This window comes from Pocillopora damicornis, chromosome 2, assembly GCF_964200805.1.
Source record: "Pocillopora damicornis chromosome 2, jaPocDami1.2, whole genome shotgun sequence".
Classification (NCBI taxonomy): Eukaryota; Metazoa; Cnidaria; class Anthozoa; order Scleractinia; family Pocilloporidae; genus Pocillopora; species Pocillopora damicornis.
The window spans coordinates 4,971,270-4,994,575 of NC_142671.1; the positions used below are offsets into that span (position 1 = coordinate 4,971,270).

The following is a 23,306-nucleotide window of genomic DNA, read 5'->3' on the forward strand; positions in this document are numbered from 1 at the left end:
GCAGCTATTCAGCTTCCTAAAAATACAATAAAATTTCAAAAGAGGCATTTGAACAATAAACCACGGCATGGGCCACTTATTCCAAAAATGCACATGTAACAATGGATGGAAATGGAGTTGAAGAGATTTTTTTCTTTTCAGGACCCTAGGCGAATTTGTGCTTCTGATTTGGTACTAGTCTCCGTCTTTTGGATCATCTGTAAAAGCTAAACGTGATCACAGAGCACTGATGATAAGTACGAAGGATAAAAATTATAAGAAGTCTGCAAAAGGTCGTCGAGAAAATATTTGGCTCTCAGTCATGATTCACGGACCTCGCTGCGCTCGTTCCTTGTCATGTCCTCGAGCCAAACACTTTCTCGTCCGCCCTTCCCTCCTCTCCTTTCCCCTTCTCCTGCCCCCCTCCCCCTCAACGCCTCCCCTTCTCCCATCCAGTCTATGAATAGATAGTAATGAGTCGCGAATTGCATCGGATTCGACAACGATGTACTGTATTTTCTCGATTAAACGCGAGCCTCGAAAAAACGCTGAGTCAAAACTGTCGATTTTAAATAAACGCCGGAGGCGTTTAATCAAGAAAAAAGGTAATCAATAAGTGTTTGAAGCTGCTTAGTTCAAACAACACATTTTGATTAATTTCATCAACAAAAATTTACATTTCATATCTTTTGAAAAATACCTTCCTAAGAAAACTCATATGACTGACGTTAGGCATTAACGATATGCAAAATCAATATCACGCCTTCCTACCGCCGTCCCTGCCAATAACATTGGTCCTCAATGTCAATCAGTCAAACCAAGATCATAAAATCTGATGCAAAAAGGCTCCTTCAAAGTCCAATGTTTATCTTGGTCAGGTTCAGCAATTACGATGTACAACAGAAAATCTTCCCTGATGTGATGTACAAAAGTACCTTTACTGCTTTCATGTAAAACCCTTATGGCTCTTATTTCTAAATCATTACATTGTTTTTAATCACTTTATCTCTCTATTCTATGAGGGAATATAACTTCATTGATGACTTTGAGAATGACGTTAACGGTAGTATTCTTATATAGCCTGTATACTGACCCTGATTAAAACTGAACTGCCAAATACATCTCATGTTCACAGCTAATCTAAATATTCAAGCGATGGTCAATATTTAAAATTTGCAGTTTATTGTACTCTAGATACCTACCAGCTCTCCATTAACGAAAAAGAGTGATAGCTGAATGCAATAGTAGATATTGATATGTCCCCGTACGTTTCTCCCACGCACCAGTATAACAAATGTTTGTGTTTCCTTGGCTGGTCACAAAAACAAGTCAATCTTGTCCATCATTCAAAGTCGGAAGTTTCGGTCGCTAGCGTCAACGTTCTTAAATATTTTTCTTCAGCGACTAAATTGTATTTTTTTAAAAATGCTCGGCTGGTGTGAACGCGCTTGAATCTCTTTTTATCTTTGTACGCAGGTGAGAGACCCCTAAAAGAGACCGAATCACTTTTCAAGCTCAAAGTAAGCACATTTTCAAAAGTTTGATTCTCAGCTGAGCACTAATAACTTGGTAATCCCCTCGTGAGTACGATAGCGTATGATGATTAGTTTGAAATGAAGATCGTGACATTTGAACACGACCTAACCAATTAGCTTTCGCCTCGGCGCATTAGTTCAATTACATGCTCACGAATAGCTGAAAAAACATATATTAACATCCTGTCATTATCTTGGCCAAGTTTATAAACAATGCCAAGTTCGGAATCTCCCTAATTAGAGTCCTCAAAGCGAATCACAAAATTCATGTAAATCAGACAAGGGACCTAACTTCAGCTGCTTTTTACATTTCAACTTCGTTTTGAATGAGAATGGCTGCGCTTGTTGGCCACCACGATTTTTGGAATATGACGAGCGAAGAAACTTTAAATGTACTCTGGCTAAGAGTGGACAACTTAGAGACTATATCTGTAACCTTTGTCATCCTTGGAATCGCATGTACTCCGGTAATTGTCTTTGGAAACTCGTTGGTCATTTGGTCAATTTGGAAAGATCCTCTAAAGAAGCTTCGCAGATCGCCATCTGGGTTGATCGTGTTGTCAATGGCCACTGCCGATTTTCTTGTTGGATCATTTCTACTTCCTACAGCCACGTCTTGGGGTTGGTCCATGTTTCATTTCAAAAAGCCCCGAATTCCATACTTGGCGGTCAGTGCAGTCTTCGTCAACGTTAGCGTTGGTCACATCTTCCTTCTAACACTTGATAGATTCTTTGCCATTGTAACACCGCTCCGGTATCGAGCTGTTGTCACACCTAAAAGAATCAGTGTTGCTATTGTTAGCTGTTGGATCTATTTCTTCATCTTTGGAATTATCTTTGGCTTATTGCAACACCAATATTTTATTATAATGCAAACTGCGTACAATATTCAAATTATCAGCATTCTCCTTGGCATATCTGTAATGTCTGCTGTGATGGTAAAACGCTTCCATTCGTATTGCCAGAAGTCGGAATTTACACACCAATCAACAACTCAACGTCAGATGATCCTTCAACGGGAAAGAGGGCTTTGCAAAGCTATAGCAGTTGTCATTTGCGCCTATCTATTTTGTTTCATACCTTGGTTTGTGACTCACTTTCTTATCTATTTCTGTCTGCCTTGTTTTAGCGATTTATCTAACTTATGTTTGAGTTACGTTGTTTCAACAAGTTTAATGCACGCAAACTCGGGTGTGAATCCATTCATATACGCATGGAGGTTTCCAAAATATCGGGAGACTTTCATGCACTTGTTGAAAAGGCGAAATAATCAAAGTGGACAATTCACTGAGCATCAGTTTTACAACACCAGGCTTTAAAACATCAAGGAAAGCAATGATACTCGCAGATGATTAGCAATTTAAGCAATCGCAATCGTGGCTCAGTTGGTATTTGAGCCTAACTTGTACCCGGAAGCCTCGGGTTCGAACTCCTTCGAAGGTTCAATTTTTCCTTTTTTTTCAGCCCCTTTTCACTGCAATTGGTAAAATTACAGCTCACCTGCCAGGATTATTGTTTTACTTGATCATAACATTTTGCGTGAACTTATTTCTACATATTTAAAGTTATTCTATAGTTTGAAGAAGAAGATTTTAAACATTTCCTAATGTCTGTTTAAATTTTAAACACTGGTTAATTAGGATTTTTCAATTACCATTTTGTGCCACCCCTGTTAAAAAAAAGGCTTTACTTACTATCTCCGTTAAGCTGTTTGAAGTTGCAGGGTGGCTCTGAGTTCAATTTTTCAAAACTCGTTGTTTGTATTTTGACTTGCCCTAAGATCTTGTCAAACTACGGCACAACTCGTAAAAATACTCAACCATACTACACAACAAAAATTTCGAATAAAATATATGTCTTCGCGACCCAAATCCACCACAAAATAAAAATAGCCAATAAACGAGTCAGCATCGCTAATGACGAGACCTGTTCAGGATCTATTTCTTGTAATTTGAAGGCGTGTTCAGTGATAAGTATATAGTTCAGTCTTCCGCTAATTGGCGAAGAACCGGGGATGGAAACTATTCCTGAAGCCTATATTTAAGGTTTCCGTGGTTTTCTTTGCCCAGCGTCTTGATGCGTTATTTTCCGAAGAAGAATTCGAAAATTATCCTTTTACGTTTTAATGTTACCAATTGCCAGTTGACGGACGGTGAAAATTACTCAGCTGTCTCCAACTTTGAACAATAGTATGGCTCAGTTGTCATAAGCTTCCTTAAGCAAATACGAAGGAATTTGCCAGCCGAAAGCAACAATTTACAACATTAAACCTAAACAGAACACCGTTATTATATCTGTTCTAAAATAAACAAAAAATAATTTCCATTTCCTCAGCGGGCTGTTTAAACACTATAAAGATGTGTACCAAAAGAGAAATACTTTAATTTGTTACTTGCTTTCAGTGACAGAAGTGACTTTGAGAACAAAAACCGTGTCTATTTCTTTGCATCTGTCAGAAATAAAAATTAAAAATGCCACTCTTTTGTTATGCAGATAATTTGTCTTAGTACACTCTTTAGGGTCTTAATATCAACTACTAAAAATTATTCTCTGGAATAACCCAAGATCTAGAAAATCTCACAATAACTTTAAAATTTTGTTCCAAAGTTTAAAGTGTCTGCTATCTGCTACTCTATCGCGACTGATATATTCTAAGATTATGATATAATAAAATAATATTTCAGTGGCTGTTGGCGAAAATAAATAAGAAAATTGGCATATGAACCGAAAAAAAACCTTCAGACTGAATATGTCCATAAATGCAAATGTTAGAAAGATTTACTGACGTACTTTAGCTAGCTCAACGAAGAAAAAGGCATGGCCCTCAAATGTAAACGTACCTCACCGGTGCGTTTACATTTTCCCTGTTGACACAACCTTTCCCTTGACAAACAGGATTCCTCTTAGAGCAAGATAAACATTACGAGACAAAGCATTTGTTTTCAACAATGACAAGGTGATCTAATGAAAGAAAGAACCGTTAACTTTTTCCCCTGGAACGTTCTGCAAAGCCGTAGTAGGTTAACGATGGCGTTATAATCATGCTTGATGTGGAAAGAACTAGTCATTACCTATTATGGAGGATTTTGGGGGGAGCAAATGGTTTTCATAGAAGGGGGATCAGTCGTCGCCAACAGAGTACAAAAGGGGGAATATGGACATTTAACTTCCAATTGACTGCCAATGAGGTGGGGGGGGGGGGGCAAATCATGAGAATATTACAGAGCCTTATGGAGTATCAAGTCAATTTAATCGTGACACAGCCAGTCGTTTCTTTCATTTTTGGCTCATTTTCCCAAAATTATCAGTCACGCTCAATACAATGTAATTTCAATTGATGCTGACATCATATGCTTCATCTGAAGAACATTCCCTATCTTCGAAAATTTGCTCAAAACATTAGGAATAACAACGAAGGTCCTCAGCTGCTTGAAGATACCACTGACTAGCATGCGCGTTGATCGCTTTGTAAGTTGTCAGAACATCGTCCCCAGGTTCCAGACCTCGTCAATTCTTCCCCCCCTCCCCACCCCCCGGACTGGTCCCTAAATCCCCTTGAAGAAACTCTTCTACAGACAGTGCTGAAGAGTTTTATTACAGTTTTTATTGTAGTGAAGGGCTGGAAAATAAACTAACAAGAGCACCGGTTTTAGGCTTGGCTAAAGATGTTTATCATCAAATGCCTTTTTCTTTAAGGCCGACCCTAGAGCTCACAACGCGAGATGCCAGACATTTCCTGTAAGTAAGGTAATTTTGTCTTCCTCTGTTTCGTTGTAAATGATGTTCTGCTCATGTGTTATTGTAACCATCCTCGTTTCAAACCTGTCAGATCACTTTCTCCACGGTTAGGTGGTGATTCGATATCACTAATAGTCTCAAAACAACGTGAAAAAATAGAAATGGCAACGAAAATTGCCCTCATCGCATGTGAGATTATTTCACAGAAATAGAGACAGATAAGAAGTTCTCTCTAACATCGACAGACAATTTTGCAAATTTTCTTTTAAAACGGGAATTTTTTTGGTCCCGTAGCTGTGAAGTTTTTGTAACTATACACCTGTTAGTTAAAACCAGTGGCTAATTTTGTGGTATGTATTATTCTTACTAATAATTTTACACATACCGCCCTTGTTACTACCTTCACGCTAGGATGAAGGACGACGCGATTCCTCTCACACAAGCTGACATGATTTGCCGCACTTTGTGCAACAAACGACTCAAATACTCATCGAGTTCGTCTGCCTGCATCAGCTTCACAAACTGTACCAGTGCACAAGACCACCCACCAAACCAGCCCAACAGCCATGCCCTGTGTTCCATCTTCGCGTTACCCCGCATCAGTCTGAATCAGCTTTGCCCGCGGTACAAACCTTCTCCACCCTCTCGCCCAGCCCCATTGGCTATGTCAGATTCATTCTCTGAATTAACCAGTCTGCTTGTAGAAGTTTTGTCCCTAAATCAACCCATCTGCCTGTATCAGTCTTAGAGAGTCCTTCCAACGTAGCGACCTATCATAATTCATAACACTTGGGGGGGGGGGGGCGAAGTATTTTATGGGGATCACATGGTTTTCAGGGGGGACAGAGGAGGTATCAGCCGTCAACAACAATGTATAAAGGGGGGAATTTAGAAAATTGACTGCCAATGAGGGGGATCATAACAATATTACAGAGCCTTATAGGGGGATCAGATAAATTTTATAATGACACAACAAAATCCTATCTCCACATCTGCCAGGTGATAAATAAATGATCAGTCTACTCCTTCCTTCCCTCGCATAATCCGCCACTCTGTCTGTATTACTATAATTAACGAGGAACCTTACGCGGAAGAGTCCACCTTGTCGACTTCCTTTGAAAAATGAAGAATGTTCTGTCGACAATCATCACGATTCGACATGAGAGGATTCTCTTGGATTCAATGAAAAATAATTAAAGAACCCGCTTTCTCTAATTTCGACCAAATTCAACAAACAAAAAGTCATTTGTTCCTTTCCTTCCTCTTTATCATTACTCAGTAATATGGCGTTAATGTCCAACACTTTAAAATAAAATTCAACCGCAAAAAAATAATAAATAATTTTATCAGAAAAGTCACCACGGTCCTATACCCTTAACGGCATTACATTCATCTTATCCATTAGATCACCTTTCGTGCTGCAAATATTTTAAGGTCACATTATTTTTAAAGTTTAATTATGTTTCCAGCCTTTTAAGTTTATATCTAAATAAACAATATTTGCATATATATTATATCTGTACTTGTATACTAATGCACAGTTGACAAACCCTCCAATGAAAGTGTTCCCTTTAAAAACAACATTACATGCGAAATCAGTCAATATTCGTTTCTATCTAAAAGATGTCATCACACTTCCGCTAGCTGACGCAAGTACAATCCTAGTTTTTCTTTAAATGAACAGAACATTAACGGTAAATTTAATTACAACCATTCTTTTCCTTTACACCAATTATTGAGAGATAAAGAAAACTCTAAGCAAAGTCATACTGAAAATCGAGAATTTCCACGAAAGCTGACGGCACAGTAAAAGAAGATTCATTCACTTTCTATACAAAAATCTCATTAAATCTTCGAACTCTACGTTCTCTCGGCCTCAGAAGCCACAGGAAATATCATGGCGGCACTGCTAGGGCACATGAATTTCTGGAACGCCTCAGTACAATCAGCCATAGACGTATTTTTTGAAGAGCTGAAAGCCCCTGAGTCTCGTGGAATGGCGACGATTTTTGGCTTCATCTACTCACTGTTATCACTGATAACTGTGGTGGGGAATGCACTTGTAATCATTGCAGTCTACAAAGACCCTTTGAAGATCCTGAAAAACTCTCCTTCAAACCTCATACTTTTGTCATTATCAGAAGCGGACTTGATTGTGGGGTTGATGATTGGCCCTGGGGCAGCCGTGTGGTTTTTCCGAATTGGAAAGGCAGCTCCATCTTTAGGATACATCATTGTGATACTTAGTTGTTCGTCCTTGGTAGTCTCTGTTGGCAATGTGTTGCTGCTGACTATCGACAGGTACTATGCATTGGCAACACCTCTAAAATATCGAGTGATAATAACCAAAAAGACAGTGACGATCGCATCTAGCGCTATATGGGTGTGTTCTATTTGCTATGCATTAGCATTCAGCCTCCTGCAACAATATTTCCTTCTTATTTGGTTTGTTTCTGTTGTACTGCTGTTTATTTGCTCTGAATGCATTTGTATTCTATACTTCATTACTCTGAGAAATCTTTCCAAACACTCTCGGTCAAGAATAGTTGTTAGTAATTCACAATCAAATACAGCTTTGGCTTATCAGAGAGAGAAAAAAGTTTTCAAAGTTATCCTTTCAGTTATTTTTGTATTTTACCTCTGTCTTATCCCATGGCTGGGAAATCAATTCGTGATATACTTTTGCAAAGGTTGCCACAGTCATCGAAAAACGGTGATGGTTTGCACCTATGCAACGCAAGTGTTTGCTATCTTAAATTCTGCTTTGAATCCAGTGTTATATTCCTGCAGGTTTGCAAAATTTCAAGCCACGTTTCAGTATTTCTTGAGAAAGTTTCTACCGCATAAAGGAAGAAAAAAGTCAGTTAGAATAAACGAGAGAAGGCAAGCGTATAATACACATCTATAAGGGCATCCCACATTTTTAATTTCTAGCTGATGAATCAGGAACATAATTCTAATTCAAATTTTTCCATTGTGAACGTGTCTAGTACATCGGCAGGTGTTCAGTCTCTTGAGATTAATATTGAGAAAATCCTATGTAGTTTAGCTCTCAAAGAGTGCTGATATAACTTCACTTAGTTTGGACCGAAATCCATTTTTTATAGTTTCTCTGGTTCCGTGTATCGACTTCCTCAGATATTTCTTTCGGTAAGGTTCGGTTTTCTACCCTGGCCGGGGTTCCTCTGTGCTTTTCTCTTAAAAGCAATGCAACAAAAATAAATATCAATTTTCAGCTCACTGGGAACACTGGAGGTAACCTCTGAGTATCATGTTCGGCACAGCGAGGAGTAACAGAACAAATGAAGATTGTCCTTCTTCAATTGAATACTCCAAGCTCCTGTTTTTACTCGTCTTTGCACTGGCCCGATGGAAAAATTTATCTCAAAAAATGGTAGGAAGAAACGATGGAAGGATATGAAACTAATTCTAATGTAAATTCTGCAAATATATTGTATTAAATTTTATCATAATTTCTTTGTTCGCCTTTTTCTATCCTGCTTCAAGCCTTGTTAATCCTTATTTCTAATTTAAATTGTTTTCCATCTCCGAGTTGTTGACACCGACTGCGCCGGTATTATTATGAAAACGAAAAAAAAAACACTTTACCTTCCTCCTAAAATTCAAAGTATCAATGGGTATAAACAATGATTTTTTTATTTACGTCTGCCAATGATGAGCAAAATTGATTGATGTCAAGAATTTTCCAGAACAAATTTCTGTTATGAAATCCGCCTTTAGTTGACACATGAAGACCTGTCACGATTTAGAACCGTATTTTAAAAAAATCTGACACACCTATTAAACCCACAATAAAAACGGAAAATCTAAGTAGATGAAATTTACTTAGATTTCATTTTTACACGAAATATTGATTTAGTCTCGCATAATTTCATAGCTATTTCATATAAGTTACGCATCATTCTCTAGCCAGATAGGAAAGAAAACTGAAAAATTATATCGTTTCCTACCCAAAATATTTTCAATCCATCTTCATGATCATTCGTCCAGAATGATATTTAAAAGGATAATTTTTTATCATTTAGCAATCTCCAATCTTAGGGAATGGAGTTAAAAAGACGACTCGTATCTAGTATCTGAAAATTTCTTTCTTGTTCAGCAGTACGTTTATTATACAAGCTGCCAAAAAACCTCCCTTATCACTTACACACGACAAACGCCACCCTTAAAGTTTGTAATTGCCGTCAAAGTCTCCTTTTCTCCTATTTTTTTCAAATGAGTATGATACTAAAGAGCAAACAGAAAAAAAAAAACAAAAAACGAGACAGTCTCTAGTACTGAGCTGTGATACATTATGTGACTTTACACCACCTACGCACTTCACCGCCATCATAATATTACCACCACTGTTAATGGTCAAGTTTTTGATTGGTTCCTTGATCTTTACCTAGATTTTCTGAGAGTCCACCCTTTTTGGCGCAATTTTTTCCTTTTTTTTAAGCTCACAATTGAACCTCATAGGTGCAGTTTCAAGAGTTGGGATCACTATTTCTCAGTATATTTGTATATTTTCCCTGAATATACAAACCAATCTAATAAAAATCAACACCTTAAATTCAAAAAGCCCGAATCGAATAAAGAAACTAACCCTCCTACTTTTGATCAAAGAATGTACTGACTTTAATTTGATGGTCAGAGCTTTGTCTGCCTTTTAATGGCGGCTGTAATTGTTCCCTTCCTTCTCTTATATATAAGCGTATCTTTGTCCATTCAAACTAAAAAACACAAACAACACAGAAGAACCGCGATTCTAAAGGTGAATTTCTTTTATTATTTAAAAGTCAGGCTCGTACAAACGCCATCTATACCTCACTGACAATACAAGGCTTTTATAAAACCTGCACAACCACTGATAACACACTAGAGCCCATAGTTGGACGATAACATTAACCATTAACACGAAACGCGCTCTATAAATAGTAAACAGTGAGCTCGCCTGACAAAATATGAAAAGTCACATGACAAATAACGCCACAACTGGACTGGAAACTAGTTAACAAAACCGCTTAACTAACATGCACCGATTTTACGTATTCAACAACGACGTTTAACTGCTTCACAGTGACGTATTACTGAATCCCAACACCAACAGTGACGATATATAAACGTCACAAGTGACGTCACCAACTGTGGTACACAAAAAGCACAAGCGCAAAGGTCACCGCCAAGACGAAGAACAAACGTACACAGTCACGTGATCTAGGCGAGGCAAAGACAAGGGAACGTGTTAGAAGCGCTGCACGATGACACACATTTACTACAAGCACTTGACTATGATTACTACCACCACAGCACACTCTACGACAGTCTGTCCTCATCAATATTTCTGCCAGAAATGAGCTCTAATTGTCAGTAATTCGCCAGTCATAACTCTCACCATTCATCTAGAAATCCAAGAAATCCTGCGCCGAATTTTTTCATTGCACGTTAGCGGAAACTTCAGGCTTCTGGGATACAAACCAAACTCAGTCATACTGGTTACACTGGTCAAAGAACAGTAAGCGACCCTGCTCTTTGGCACGTGTTTATACAGCAGTAATAGAACCCATTTTTCAATGAGTTCCAACCAAAATAAACACCCACAAAGGAAGAATTCATATGTGTTCCACGGTGCGTCCAATAGACACAGACCGTTTCTTTATCCTGCTGCCATAACCTCTGCACTCTTTCCTAACAGGTGGATTCCTCCACGATTACAACTAACAGCTAAAAACATTATTGATGCTTTGTGCACTTAAGTGGCTTCCCCCATGAAACCTGAATTCTAACAATACAAAAGGACACATCTCCCAACCCCTTGTGACAATTGGGTTTTGTTTATATCTACATCACCTTCTTTCACTGAAAAAGTTGTCTTAAATAGCCATTTATAATTCTTTATACGTTTAAGTCTCTTAATCTATTTCCAGGGCTTAAGTTTTATTCATAGTCAGTCATATCAAGGGCTCGAAATCTTTCATTTCGCAGAAGGTAAGATTAACAAGGAACTAACAATATTTTTCCTATCTCCAGATTAACAAGATTCAATGGAAAACTCCCCATACTAGTGCACAGTCAAGAATTCTGCAAGTTAAGGCTGAAGGAATGGTCATGAGCATAAGTGTTCCAATGAGGGCAGTCCTCCCATTTTTTAGCAACAACTGAGTATTAAAAGGTTTGCATGAGTTATGAAAGTAATGATGTGTAATGAGAGGAAGGGAATGAAAACTTGACACAGATGCACTTTGCCTGAAACTGGAGGCAGACCTCTGAGTGATGTCTTGGTAGCACAAAGTAAAATTTAAAAGCTGCCTGGATGACACAAGAATGAAAATGTGATTTTTTTAGTCAGTAAACTATGGCACTCAAGGCTTGCACAAATGGCATTAGATGATAATAAACATAGTTTACTCACCAGGGGTTAGTAGGGTCTATTTGCATCTTTTGGTCTTTTAAGCTGAACTTTGAGTCTCTTTGTCCCTATCTGAAAACCATTCATGGATGTAATGGCATTCTGAGCAGAGACTGGGTTATCATAACTGACAAAGCCTGCAATACAGAAAGAGCAAATATCTGCTTACAACCAGGCACAACTATTGAGAAATGTTGTCTCATTAGTGCCAGTTTGCATGGCTAGTGTAATGATGGCCTAGTGGGCCAAGTGAATGGGTAGAATTGGAGAGATCTAAATACTGAGAGTAATTATCACGTGCACTGAAAGCTTCATTTCCTAGTTTTGTTCAACTTGGAAGCATATTTTGACCTCAGGTAGAAGGAGAAGGAGAACCGGTGGAACAAAAAGAACCATTAACACACATCTATCTCAAAATACGAAAACCGACAGCTGTAAAGAAACACATGTTAGTTAAAGTACTCTGTGCCAAGAAACACAAAATGTAACTTGTAAGATTGTTCACAATTCAAAGATGCCAATCCCTTTCTCATAGTGTTTACATAAACTTGTGCTAAGAGCTGAAATTATTTGTTTGTGATATTTTACTATTCAAAAGAGTTGACAGAATAACTAAAATCTTTAAACTACTATTTTTATTACTGATGCCATGTCACACAACATGATGCCATTAGAAAGCAAAATTTCAACCTTTCTAAACTAGATATTACTTACCTGTAGAACTTGAAGATTTTTAATGGTGACTTAAGTAAGAAGAACTTTTGAAAGAGGCAAAAATTTTTAAACTCCCCCTTAGAAGCACTTTGAGACAGTTAATCTCTTGCTATACCAAATTGGTTGATCAAATGTTCAACAAAATGCAATGCACCACATGCAAAACTTTATTCCTAATTGCAAGTACAAAAACTTACCAAAGCATTTGCTTAGGTTTGTGCTTTTATCTATAAACACTTTAGCACTTAATACATTGCCAAATGGCATAAAAGTCTGCATGAGGTCAGCATCAGTAAACTCTTGAGGCAAGTGATAAATAAATAAATTTGCTCCCTCAGGACCTAAGTAACAGCAAACAATGAACAGTTAGCAGAGAAGTAATTGGCATGTGAAATGTAACAGGCAACCAATAGTCCCATTGACTATACTTTAGTGTAAATACACAGTAACTCATAGGAAATTGTGCATACCTTCCTTTTGGGGTTGTCTTTGGAGTTGTTGCTGTTGGAATATAGTTTGACCATAAACACCAGGAAATTGTGCTGCAGGAAAAAAAGATTAGACATAACTAAGCACAATCTTCAGTTTTTGTATGTGACCAACTACATCAATTGAGATTTTAAGCTAGTGGTAGAACTACTGAGTGTTGGGCACAGTCTGGTCCAAAAAACCTCAAACTTACAATTATCACTTAAATCTCTTATCTTTAAACTTGTCACCTCTTGCTGTAAAGGAAGGTTGTTTCATTACTGCACATTTGAAAGGAGTAATCTCATGTCACATGACTGTGAACTCTGAAACAATTTCTTTAGCGACCATGTGCAGAAGTTGTTTACTAGTTTTAGTGTAAGATTTGCCATATATATTTGCTATACTGGAGGTCAAGTTCAGTCAAACCATGAAACTCAAAACCATGCTGGTAGCAGAGCAAGGTTTACATTGTGGGGTTCCGCTAAAAGTGAGCAAATGCTCTATGCTTACTTACCATTATACTGTTGTATTCCAGAGTATGCCTGAGTGAGTGCATCTCCAGTCTGAATGTTACCACCAACACTTGAGACACCAGTCATGTTACCAAGGCCAGGAATCCCAGCCATACTGAGAGCACCAGCAGCTCCCATAGTACCAAGATTTCCTACACCCATTCCAGGCATGTTCATACCTAAAATGAATGATGAAATGAAATTTTTGTATTGACTTGTGTTTATTTGTCTCAAAATGTAGTCACTTTACATGTTGATTACAACATTTCAACTCCAAACTGTTAGTCTTCTTCACACCATAATGTCAACTGGAATCTGTCACCTTTTGAACCAACTAAGAGACTCCCCTATGACTACAACAAGTGTATTTTCAAGGACTTAGAGTATTAAAGCGGTATTCGCTACAAGTATAAACAACTGCACATCTAAATGCTGTTAACAATAATCTGAAGTCCTACAGGTCTCAAGCCTTAGATTATTCTGCCCCCTAACTCTGGAATACTTTGCTTGATGACATCCGCTCATGTGACAATTTAGACACTCTTAAATCTAAGCTGAAGACCTATTGTATGAAAAAGGTTTTTTTCATAGCAACTTCAATTTTTTTAAAATATTGATTTAGTTTCTTTTTGTTCCTTAATTTTGTAAATCACCTAGCATGAATTGATTAGGTGTTATACAAGCATTCATTATTATTATTATTATCAATAGTATAATTGTTATTATTATTAATATAATTATTATTAAAGTATTGTCAATGTTATCATTTTAATCTATATTTACCAATGCCAGTGACTCCTGGAACACCTTGTACTCCTATCATTGAAGAGGTATTTGTAGCACCACCTGTAGACACAGCATTACTGTTCACTAAACCTCCTGTGCCTCCTATTATGTTATTTTGTGATGTTGCTGTCTGTTGAACTGCTTGATGCTGTTGTTGTTGTGCAGCAATGACTGAGGCAGCTACAAGGGCACCCATGGTCCCAGGAGCCACACCTACAACAGTCAAGAACCAAGGTCATTACCGAAAAAGAAAATGTCTTTTAATCCAAGCAAAGTTGAACAAAAGAACTGCAAATTGATAACAACAGTTTAACATGAATAATACAGCAATGTTACCAAGACATTATTGAAAGAAATATTCATAATTCTAACAATTACCCGGTCCAGTGACACCAGGAATGACATTGAAGCCAGTTGGTAGTGTCCCTGATGGTAAGGTGGCAGCCTGCTGTTGAAGAAACTGATAATAATTAAACATCACTACTTCACCATGTTGGAAAAAAAGTCAATTCCCAGTCCATAATTTCAAATAAAATTACCCATGGCATTTTCAATCAACAATTATCACCTGTACTTCCCCTCACACACTAAATCCAGTTGTGTATATTTTCTGACAAAGTGCAGTCCCTTGTGGGTTTAACATTTACGACTGAGCAAAAAGTAGAATGTAATTCAGAAATAATTTAATTTCCCTTTTTTGTCCTACTGCTATCAACATGCTTAATCTATAGTTTCATAGTCAGTTCCCTATGCAAAAACAAAAGGGGTAAGTTTTTAAAGAAACTGTGATGTTGCATCAGTGAGGGTACTAAAAGATACTTTGGTTTTAGCAAATAAGTTGATAATGTAAATTGGCTGACGTCAAGAGTTTCCAGAGCTGATATTTAAAGCATTAGCCCTTTGTGAGAATGAAAAGAGGAATTGTGGAAGGTATGAGGTTAACATTTAGAAAGATGTTCCTTCATTAAGTTTTCAGTACAAACAAAATGTCTCTTTAAAGTTGAATTCAACTTAGGTAATGTTTACATATTTTAAAAAACCCTTCATAAAAAATTAAAACTACCACATTGGTGAAAAAATTACCTTGACAACAATATATCTTCACATGTGAAGATATAAACAGAAGTCTCAATGTGTATCGCAGCTGACCAAAACTGTTAATACAGTTGACTTCTATCTATATCAATTGGTGTTCTTCCTCACCTGCTGACATGCTGCATTATAATTTGCATGCTGGAAATAAGGAAGTCCCATTCCAATTCCCATCCCAAGGTTCATGCCCATACCATGAAGTGCAACCATCTGCTGCATTTTCTTCTGAAGTTTTTCTTTTTCTGTGTCAGCAAACTTAACAACTATTGGTGATGGACAACCCTAAAAACAAAAGAAAACTACTTTAATTAATTAAGGGCAATCAATGTCTGAAATAAGGACATCTGAAGAAATGGCACTCAACACCCTTTGCATATTCTCCTTACGGTTTTCTGTATATTTCCTAAGATGCTGACAAGGAGAATTTGAATCATTGATCATTTCCATTATTCTCATGACTTCAATATGCAATTCAGGGGGTGGTACTCTTAGGAGAATTTATAGGTTAGTCAGTGTTAGGGGTCAAAGGATTAAGATGATGCTGTTGAGCGGTTTGGTGCAATGGAGACTGCACAGAGAAATCTTTCACACTGAATACACATTGATTTATTCTCAGTACTGCTATAGGATACAAATGACAAACCTCCATAGTAGTACTGTTGTGCATCTCTGCAATAGCGTTTTGAGCTTGCATTCTGGTTGGAAACTTTAAGAATGCACAACCTAGAGAAACAATTCCAGTCTCAGCTCACAAATAACTAAATTTAGAGATCAAAAATTCTGAAAAAGTTTTTTCAACTACTCCTCCTAAGAAAAGCATAGAACATAAATAGCACACCTTTACTCTTTCCATCACTATCTCTTAAAATTGTCAGTTCCTCTATTGTACCAAAAGGAGAAAACATCATTCGAAGGTCATCCTCTGTGGCTTTTTTAGATATCATACCAATAAAAAGTTTACGATCCTCTACAAGAAAAGAGAAATGTAAGAAAGTCTTATTAGCAGCAAAGGATTAATAGTTTCAACACATGTTCTGCAGAGAAGTTCATCAATTGATTTAAACTAATCAAAGTACACTAGGTATCAAAGAATCCCTGTGAAAGAGTTCCCAAAAAAGTCTGGAAACTAATGTGACATTATATGAAAAAAAATAATACCATAACTAAAAAGAAGTAAGGACATATCAAAGAGCCTTAACCCTATAGCTTCCAATGTCTCATTAGTTCTTCTCCTTACCGTCCCCTTACAATTCTTATCATGTTAGTTTAGAGAATTTGGTATTGGATCAACTAATAATCCACTAATAGATATTTTCCTTCATTCTCATTACTTGTCTGCTTGGAATTGTATTGACATTGTAAGGAGAAATTCTGTCTTTGTCACTCATGGGAGTTCAAGGGTTCAATTTTAATAGAAACTATGACTTTGTTTGTCATGTTTAAATTATTAACAATATATGATGGCATAACTCTACAAATGTAATCAAAATGCATTTTAATGTTCTAAGCTACCTGATCACAGGTTTAGATCCATTAAAACTAGAAGATTACATTCACTCCCGGAAATGGAAAATGTTTCCACAATATATCATTCTTAACTCTTTACAGCCTAACATCTAAAATATATTAAAGTTCACATGGCAACCAGGTGGACAATCAGACATGGTTTGATGCTACTCTGGTTTACAGATCTAATGAATGGAACTGAAGAAGTTACAATTCATAGACCCAACATTTTGACACTCCTGCTGAGTGCCTTCATCAGGGGTGATCTAAATGCTGCAACAAGAGTTCCTTTTATACAATCACTAATTAGCTGCCTTTTTTCTGATGAGGTGTTAATAGGCATCAGGAAGTAAGCCGCCTAACATCTGTGTGCATAATCTTCATATTTTTTATATTCATTTCCTAAGGTGCTGATACTGAGATTTTTCTTAAAACTCAAGAGCTTCTTCAGTTAGTGATCGATTCCTTAATTTTCTTGACAAGGATTTTATTCAGGGGTGATAAAATAATTGTAAGGAGAAATTTGATGCCAGTCACTGTCAGGGGTCAAAAGGTTAAGAACTTTCACTTCAGTGCTCATGAGTAAAAACAATTCACATGTGTACAGTATATTAAGTTTAGATAGGAAAAGACATATTTTCAGGTATTTTCTGTACAAGATGAAGCCAGTCCTGGCTCATCTCTCACATCAACTTTACCCAACTTACCAGATCTAGATTCACTTTCTGCTGGTTTAACTTGCATTGCATTTTGCATCTGTTGGAAAAAGAAACCTCTTGTATTAATGTGGCAAAATTATCCAATCTACACCAAAAGTTTATTTGCAAGAACAGACATAATAATTATAAGGAACTCTGAGGCTTTCTCTAAGAATCCTAACTTAGTAAGGTTTCAAGGGTAACACCATGCAAGTAACATTTACTTAATTTAACCCTTCAACTCCCACGATCTCAACCTCTAGTCCCCTAATAATTGATATTTTTCCTTACTCTCATAACTCTCTGTCACATTGTCATAGTGGACAACAGTTTGGATGTTAAAAGTTCTGGAAACTTCCCTGAAACAAGTGGACACAGGCTAAATGACTTTTCACTTGATTTTGTGACAAATCATGATTCCTCTGTGGTTAACATCATAAAGACTACAAAATCAATTTTTTGCTCAAACCCCTTAAACATATTAAGTTTAAATGCATTTCTATCATTCAAGAATCTTAACTGGTACAGACACCTCACAAAAATTAACATAATTTATCAAAAGAATAGACAAAACATCTTTTCTTCCTGTTGCACAAACGGAACCTCCTGAGTAAAAAACACAACTTAAGAAAGAACCAGAAAGGACACTGATTGCCAATAACAAACTTAAAAACCTTAAGACTGGATTTTTCAGGGAGAACAAACCACTACATCACTCCTTCTAACAAGCTGTTGAAAATTTTATGTAAATTATCCACTTATATCAACAATTTTTAAGTTCAACATTAAGTACTACCCGAATTTGTCACTTTCAATAAAACAATCATCAAAAACGTTCTTAAAGAGGAAAACCTGCAGCTATTGAATGTTTAATTCTAAGGTAAGGTTTACTAACAGTTAAAAGTTGTTTACAGCACTCATGACATTTAATTGAGCTCAGCCCCAATTTGTAGCAGGCCTCAAACCGAAACAAAAATTTATCAGACCATGTCAAGTGCCCTTGCACACGTTCAGAACTTTTCAATCAGGTATTCACTTTTTTTTATCAACGTAACACCTGAGAAAGCGCCAAGAATTAAGCCAACGATTTCACAGGTTACAAAAACAAACAGTCTAACCTCCTTGTACCATGGATTAATATTACTTAAAGATAAGAAAGTGCATCAAGTTGTAGTATTTCTTCCATTTGAAAATACCCTTCAGTTACAAGCAGATTGAACCACGTTAATAACGTAGCTCATATTTAACTTCTGCATGCAAATAATACACTCAACCATAAAATTACCGAAGAAACGTGGTTTCTACAGTACACCAACGGCAAACAGAAAAGGCGGAAATGTTACAGACTATTAAATATCAAATAAAGTTGCAACAGATGCATTGAAGGTCGGCAAGTGTCTATTTTTCAAGCGATAGATCTGCAGCTTATCGCTACAAAAAGTTATATTCATAAAGAATAGCTCTAGATACTAAGGCAGGCCCCATGGGTATTTGCCGACAAAAACCTTACCAACAACTACATTCTGTACTTACGAAGCTTACCCCGGGTAAAGTTTTCTTCTCGTGTAAGTCCTTTTGAGCGCTCAAAGCAGCTTCGCGGGAGCAAAATGTTAGAAATGCACAACCTACAACACAAAAGATATGAGAAATTGCTCAAAATTTTTCAAGAGGAATATACAAAATCCAGATTACCTTTATGACTTTTAGTTATTCGGTCTCGTAACACCGTGAGCTCGTGTATTTGTCCATAGCTTTCGAAATAGGGCCTGAGATCTTTGGCATCCCACGTTCTCGGGACCTGCCCTATGAACAGTTTGATCGCATCTGCGTCTCGCATAGGAACTGTTCCACCGTTGGCTATCTGTGTCACGTCCATGGTAACGGTAGTTGTAGAAGAAATAAAGAAATCAAAAGTATACAAGAGAAAATACGGAACTGAAGAAAAATATGATGACAGACACTACATGTGGGTATCCCAGTGTTCTTTGGGGAGTGAGGCTAGTACCCAAGTTCCCCACAGGAGCGTAGCCTTTCACCTATGGTTAATACTCAGTAGAAATTTAGTAGCAGCACTTGCTGTACGCTTAAGTACATCTAATCAACTAGTAAACGACAAGGAGCAATTGTACCATAATTGATGGCCCTGTCTTTACGGTACTGTTCGACTGGTTCTTCACCCGCAGCTGGACAATTTGTCGGCTCAAACTGAAAGGGCTGCATGCCATTAATACTTGCAAAATGAAGACCAATAAATGTGAGGTTTGCACTTAATAAGCGTTGATATGTGGCCTTTTCAAGTGAGAAGTATGTCATTTCTCCACTATGGACGTCACATTCTACTGCTATTGTTCATTTTGAGCCCAAGGTTGAACAACAAGAAGTGAATGGAAATAACTGCAAAACTATTTTATGTATCTGAAGTTAAGCAGAAGTAAATTTTTGGCTTCAGTTTCCCTTAAACGTTTTTTACTTCTTCATACTTTCAGCTCAAGCACATTTTTGGCCAGTCCGTTCCCAAAGGGTTTCGTCCGCTAATAATACTAGGTTTTAGAGCCATGATAGAAAAGAAATGGAAGATCAAATCTCCTTTTGATTTGTTACTTTCGCGGTAGCCAAAGCTGCGTAATGCAACTAATAGAGTGACATGAACTGGCCATTATCTATCGCCAGGGGGAAAGAGGGGAGGGGGGAGTCGGGTTGTTTTGGCTGTGGCACAAAAACGTTTTCCTGTTACTCATATAAGGCTCTGTAGTATTTTCATGATCTCCCCTTTACTGGAAGTAAACTGGCCGTATATACTCAATGGTCCTCTTTTTCTCTTTTTATACTATGTTAGCGACAACTAATCCCTCCCTCCTCTCGCTGGAAAACCGAATGATTTCTGAGCCGCCCGCCCTCACCCTCCCTTCCTTCCCCCCCCCCCCTCCCTCACTCGCCGCATAAGAACGAGAAAAAAATACGAAGTCCTTCTCACAGCTAAATCAGTCAATATAATTTCCCCTCCTCCCGAGCTCCTCTCCGCTCTTATTTTTCTTGACTTGCTCAAGACTATAGTACTCGAAGTCTAGAATCGAGATATCTTGTTCGATTTTGAGAATTTAGACTGAGGGCTATTTATTCGTCTCATATCGCCCCGTGGCCATTTAATATATATGTTAATTCTCGTCAAAGTCTTGCCTATTCTTGCATTAATTGGGATGCAGTTAAACGTATGTTCACGATTCGCCGTCTTTCTAATGTTTGCCGCAATTTTAAACACCCTCTGAACTAACACCTTTGACAGCTTAATTACCAGCTGTATACGTGACCAAAGCGTTTGGGCTTTAAGTTATAAAAAGATAGCATCATGTTTGCATTTCTCCTTTTTCGTTATGTGATATGAAAGGTTAAGAAAAAAAGAAAGCAAAAAAGTACCAAAGTAACTTAACCCTAAGACTCATAGCTCATATACGTCTAAATTTTATTTGCATGCCTGGTGATATCATAGTCTGGTTTTTTTTCAGTTGAAACAGCATTAAAATTGAGTATTCTAATTCTCAAACACTTGCTAATGAACCAAAGGGATCAGTAATTTTCAAGACCATAAAGTTGCCTAGTTACAATGGATTGTATTGACTTAACTTCGTTTCCCCATTCTTACGGATAATTTAAACTCTTATTGTAAAAGTCACTTTTCTCTGAAGAATAGATTCCAAAGATCTTTATTGCGACGAATTGCCACATTAGATATAAATTTGTCACATAAAAAAAATTCAGTTTAAAGTTTCAAATTTCCGATAATATTACATTTAACACCTGTCAGTAATTGAAATGAATCATTTTAAGAAACAAAAGCGTGCGTGCATGAAGTAAGCGAAGATGTGCTGAGTTGAAGTTACAACATTTAACCAAAATTTCACGCACTTAAGACAACTTTTTTTGGGTATGACTTGCTGAAATCCATAACTCCAATTTTATCCTCGTAAACCAGGCGATTGAAAACTTGTTTAGTTTTCTGTGGCTTGGGTTTTCTCCGCTTGTAAGGAGGTATTATATTGAAGTACGAGAAACTGTACGAGCGTGATATCATGTGTTCGTGAATCGTATTTCTCAGTTCACGAGTCATGTCATACTTATGAGCGAGCTTATTCGCTACGATTTCCTTCTCCCTGGAGCTTAGTTGAAGTGCAGATTCGCTTAAAACAGAGGTGGGACGGGAATAATCTCTCTCTCCTTCTGTTCCAAAGTCAGACAATGATGCCTCACTTTTCCCCTCTGTTTGCCTCATCCAATCGTCTGAAGTGGCAGATATATGGGGTAGTCGAATTCTTGGCTCTGATGCGGGACGCAAATTTTCTTCATCTTGCTCCACAGCTTCTCGTGCTATTTCAGCGCGGAGTTCATCTTCGCCTAGTTTCATTCTTTCCAGTCGTGTAGTCATTTTAATCAGTCGACTGTGTTGTTTATCCGCTCTAATGGATCTTTTCTTTAGCTTAGTTTGCAATCTTCCCTGGATTTTCGCTTTCTTCTCCTTTTCTTTTGTTGTTATTTGTCCCTCCAATTTTTTCAGCTTGGAAAGAGTGTCGCTCGTTGTACGTGCTAGTCTTTGGCGATTCTCATACGGAGTATAATCCGGGCTTGCTTTTCGTTCGTTGTCTTTCAATATTCCGTGCCTTGTTTCCTTCAGGTCTCTTTGGAGCTTTTTCTTCTCAGCTTTTAGCCCTTGCAGCTTAGTCTTTTTCTTTTTCTTCTTTTTCTTGTTACCATTTGGTGTTTCCAACTTTTGTGTATGTAAAGTTTCGTCTAATGAAGAAAACCTTCCCTCTGCTGCTTCAGTAAAGCGAACTTGTTTTTTTGACGCTGACATTCCTGCTTTAACGGCTCAGTGGTAAACAGTCGCGTCGACACGTTTCCGCACTGTATCTTTACACCGCAAAAGTGATATATGTCCGAGAGTAACTTCTTGTGATAAACCAGTCGTAGCCATGGTGAAAACTTGAAGCTCATAAATTTATGATAACTATCAAAGCCCCAGAATAACAGAACCGAAAACGCACCGCAGGCAATTTTCAGCTCTTTGTTTCGAACCAAAAACCCACGAGTACTTAATGACTGTCTCCGGCATTATTACGCCTTTCATTAAATCGAGAAAAGAAAAACACCCAAGAATTCTTCAAGCTTCAATGCAGTCTTTTCAAAACGAAAATAAAAAAACAAAGGACTTCCTCGGTTGTCGCTCCAAGCCTTGAATGATATTAAACCAATGACATCACAGCATTTAACGAGTTAACAGCAAACATTTGCTAACGGTTTTGACCATTGTGTCATGTTTGACGAGCAGGTGGCGAAAGTTAACAACTGTATTCTAAAATAAATTGTGTCATTTCCAAAACGTCACAATTTAAAATAAATAGTCGCACTTCCCTACATTAAAGGTTAAATACACATCCTCAAAAGTTGAGTGAAATACGAGATAGGAAAGGAAGCACAGTTGCCTCGTTCCTAGAGAAGAGAGAAATATTTTTATTGCCATCTAATCTCATCTTTCAACCAAATTCTAACAAAGAAATAACAAGCTATCATTCAGAGCAAAGCTATGCATAGTCACGTATACAAAATTTTTGACCAACTTCTCATGATATTCCGTGCTTCTCAGCGCTTAGCGAGGTTTTTTTTTTAACAAAATTAAAACAACAGGCACTAAGACTGATCACTTCCCAGGATCTCTAGGAGCTAACCTAAGAGTGGGGGGAGAGGAGGAGTAGGACTTAGTTCCAAACAGATGTTATAGGACTCACTACCCTTCACGGGAAGTGATGACGTTTTTGATGCTGCCAAAAAGGAACGGTAAGCGGGGGGGGGGAAGAGATTTCTCCGAGTTTAG

At 37.5% G+C, this 23,306-nt stretch overlaps 3 protein-coding genes across 8 annotated transcripts; 1 reads left to right on the forward strand and 2 right to left on the reverse strand.

The window, feature by feature from the left end:
• Nucleotides 1–950: 950 nt before the first annotated feature.
• LOC113673437 (CUGBP Elav-like family member 3-A) lies at nt 951–19,439 on the reverse strand. Of its 6 annotated transcripts, none has more exons than XM_089195749.1 (13): nt 19,136–19,439; nt 18,986–19,068; nt 17,453–17,501; nt 16,078–16,206; nt 15,883–15,962; nt 15,351–15,521; nt 14,526–14,595; nt 14,145–14,360; nt 13,364–13,540; nt 12,849–12,920; nt 12,576–12,719; nt 11,668–11,801; nt 951–2,288 (listed from the first exon to the last, which is right to left on the reverse strand). In XM_089195749.1, the coding sequence occupies exons 1-12, from the start codon at nt 19,317–19,319 to the stop codon at nt 11,674–11,676; spliced, it is 1,503 nt and encodes a 500-aa protein (XP_089051875.1). In that variant the 5' UTR covers nt 19,320–19,439; the 3' UTR covers nt 951–2,288; nt 11,668–11,673. The 6 variants fall into 6 exon arrangements, with proteins under 6 accessions (XP_089051875.1, XP_089051877.1, XP_089051874.1 ...); XM_089195751.1 differs by having other exon boundaries at nt 14,526–14,592; nt 19,136–19,427; XM_089195748.1 differs by having other exon boundaries at nt 14,526–14,607; nt 19,136–19,427.
• On the forward strand, nt 6,504–8,727 carry LOC113673438 (histamine H2 receptor). Its single transcript, XM_027189851.2, has one exon. It carries the CDS (start codon nt 7,150–7,152, stop codon nt 8,158–8,160), a length of 1,011 nt encoding a protein of 336 aa, XP_027045652.2. The 5' UTR covers nt 6,504–7,149; the 3' UTR covers nt 8,161–8,727.
• Nucleotides 19,440–21,128: 1,689 nt separating the features above from the next.
• LOC113673524 (uncharacterized) lies at nt 21,129–22,688 on the reverse strand. Its single transcript, XM_027189942.2, has one exon. It carries the CDS (start codon nt 22,287–22,289, stop codon nt 21,339–21,341), a length of 951 nt encoding a protein of 316 aa, XP_027045743.2. The 5' UTR covers nt 22,290–22,688; the 3' UTR covers nt 21,129–21,338.
• Between the last annotated feature and the right edge of the window lie 618 nt (nt 22,689–23,306).

Bases quoted from the DNA above. Each gene is read 5' to 3' on its own strand.
- LOC113673438 (XM_027189851.2), top strand. From the start codon at position 7,150: ATGGCGGCACTGCTAGGGCACATGAATTTCTGGAACGCCTCAGTACAA.
- LOC113673437 (XM_089195748.1), bottom strand. From the start codon at position 19,319: ATGGACGTGACACAGATAGCCAACGGTGGAACAGTTCCTATGCGAGAC. The intron at 12,921-13,363 runs GTAAGTAAGCAT...TTTTTCCTGCAG, and splicing joins TGGAATACAACAGTATAATG to CACAATTTCCTGGTGTTTAT. The intron at 12,720-12,848 runs GTATGCACAATT...GCTGTTACTTAG, and splicing joins AAGACAACCCCAAAAGGAAG to GTCCTGAGGGAGCAAATTTA.
- LOC113673524 (XM_027189942.2), bottom strand. From the start codon at position 22,289: ATGTCAGCGTCAAAAAAACAAGTTCGCTTTACTGAAGCAGCAGAGGGA.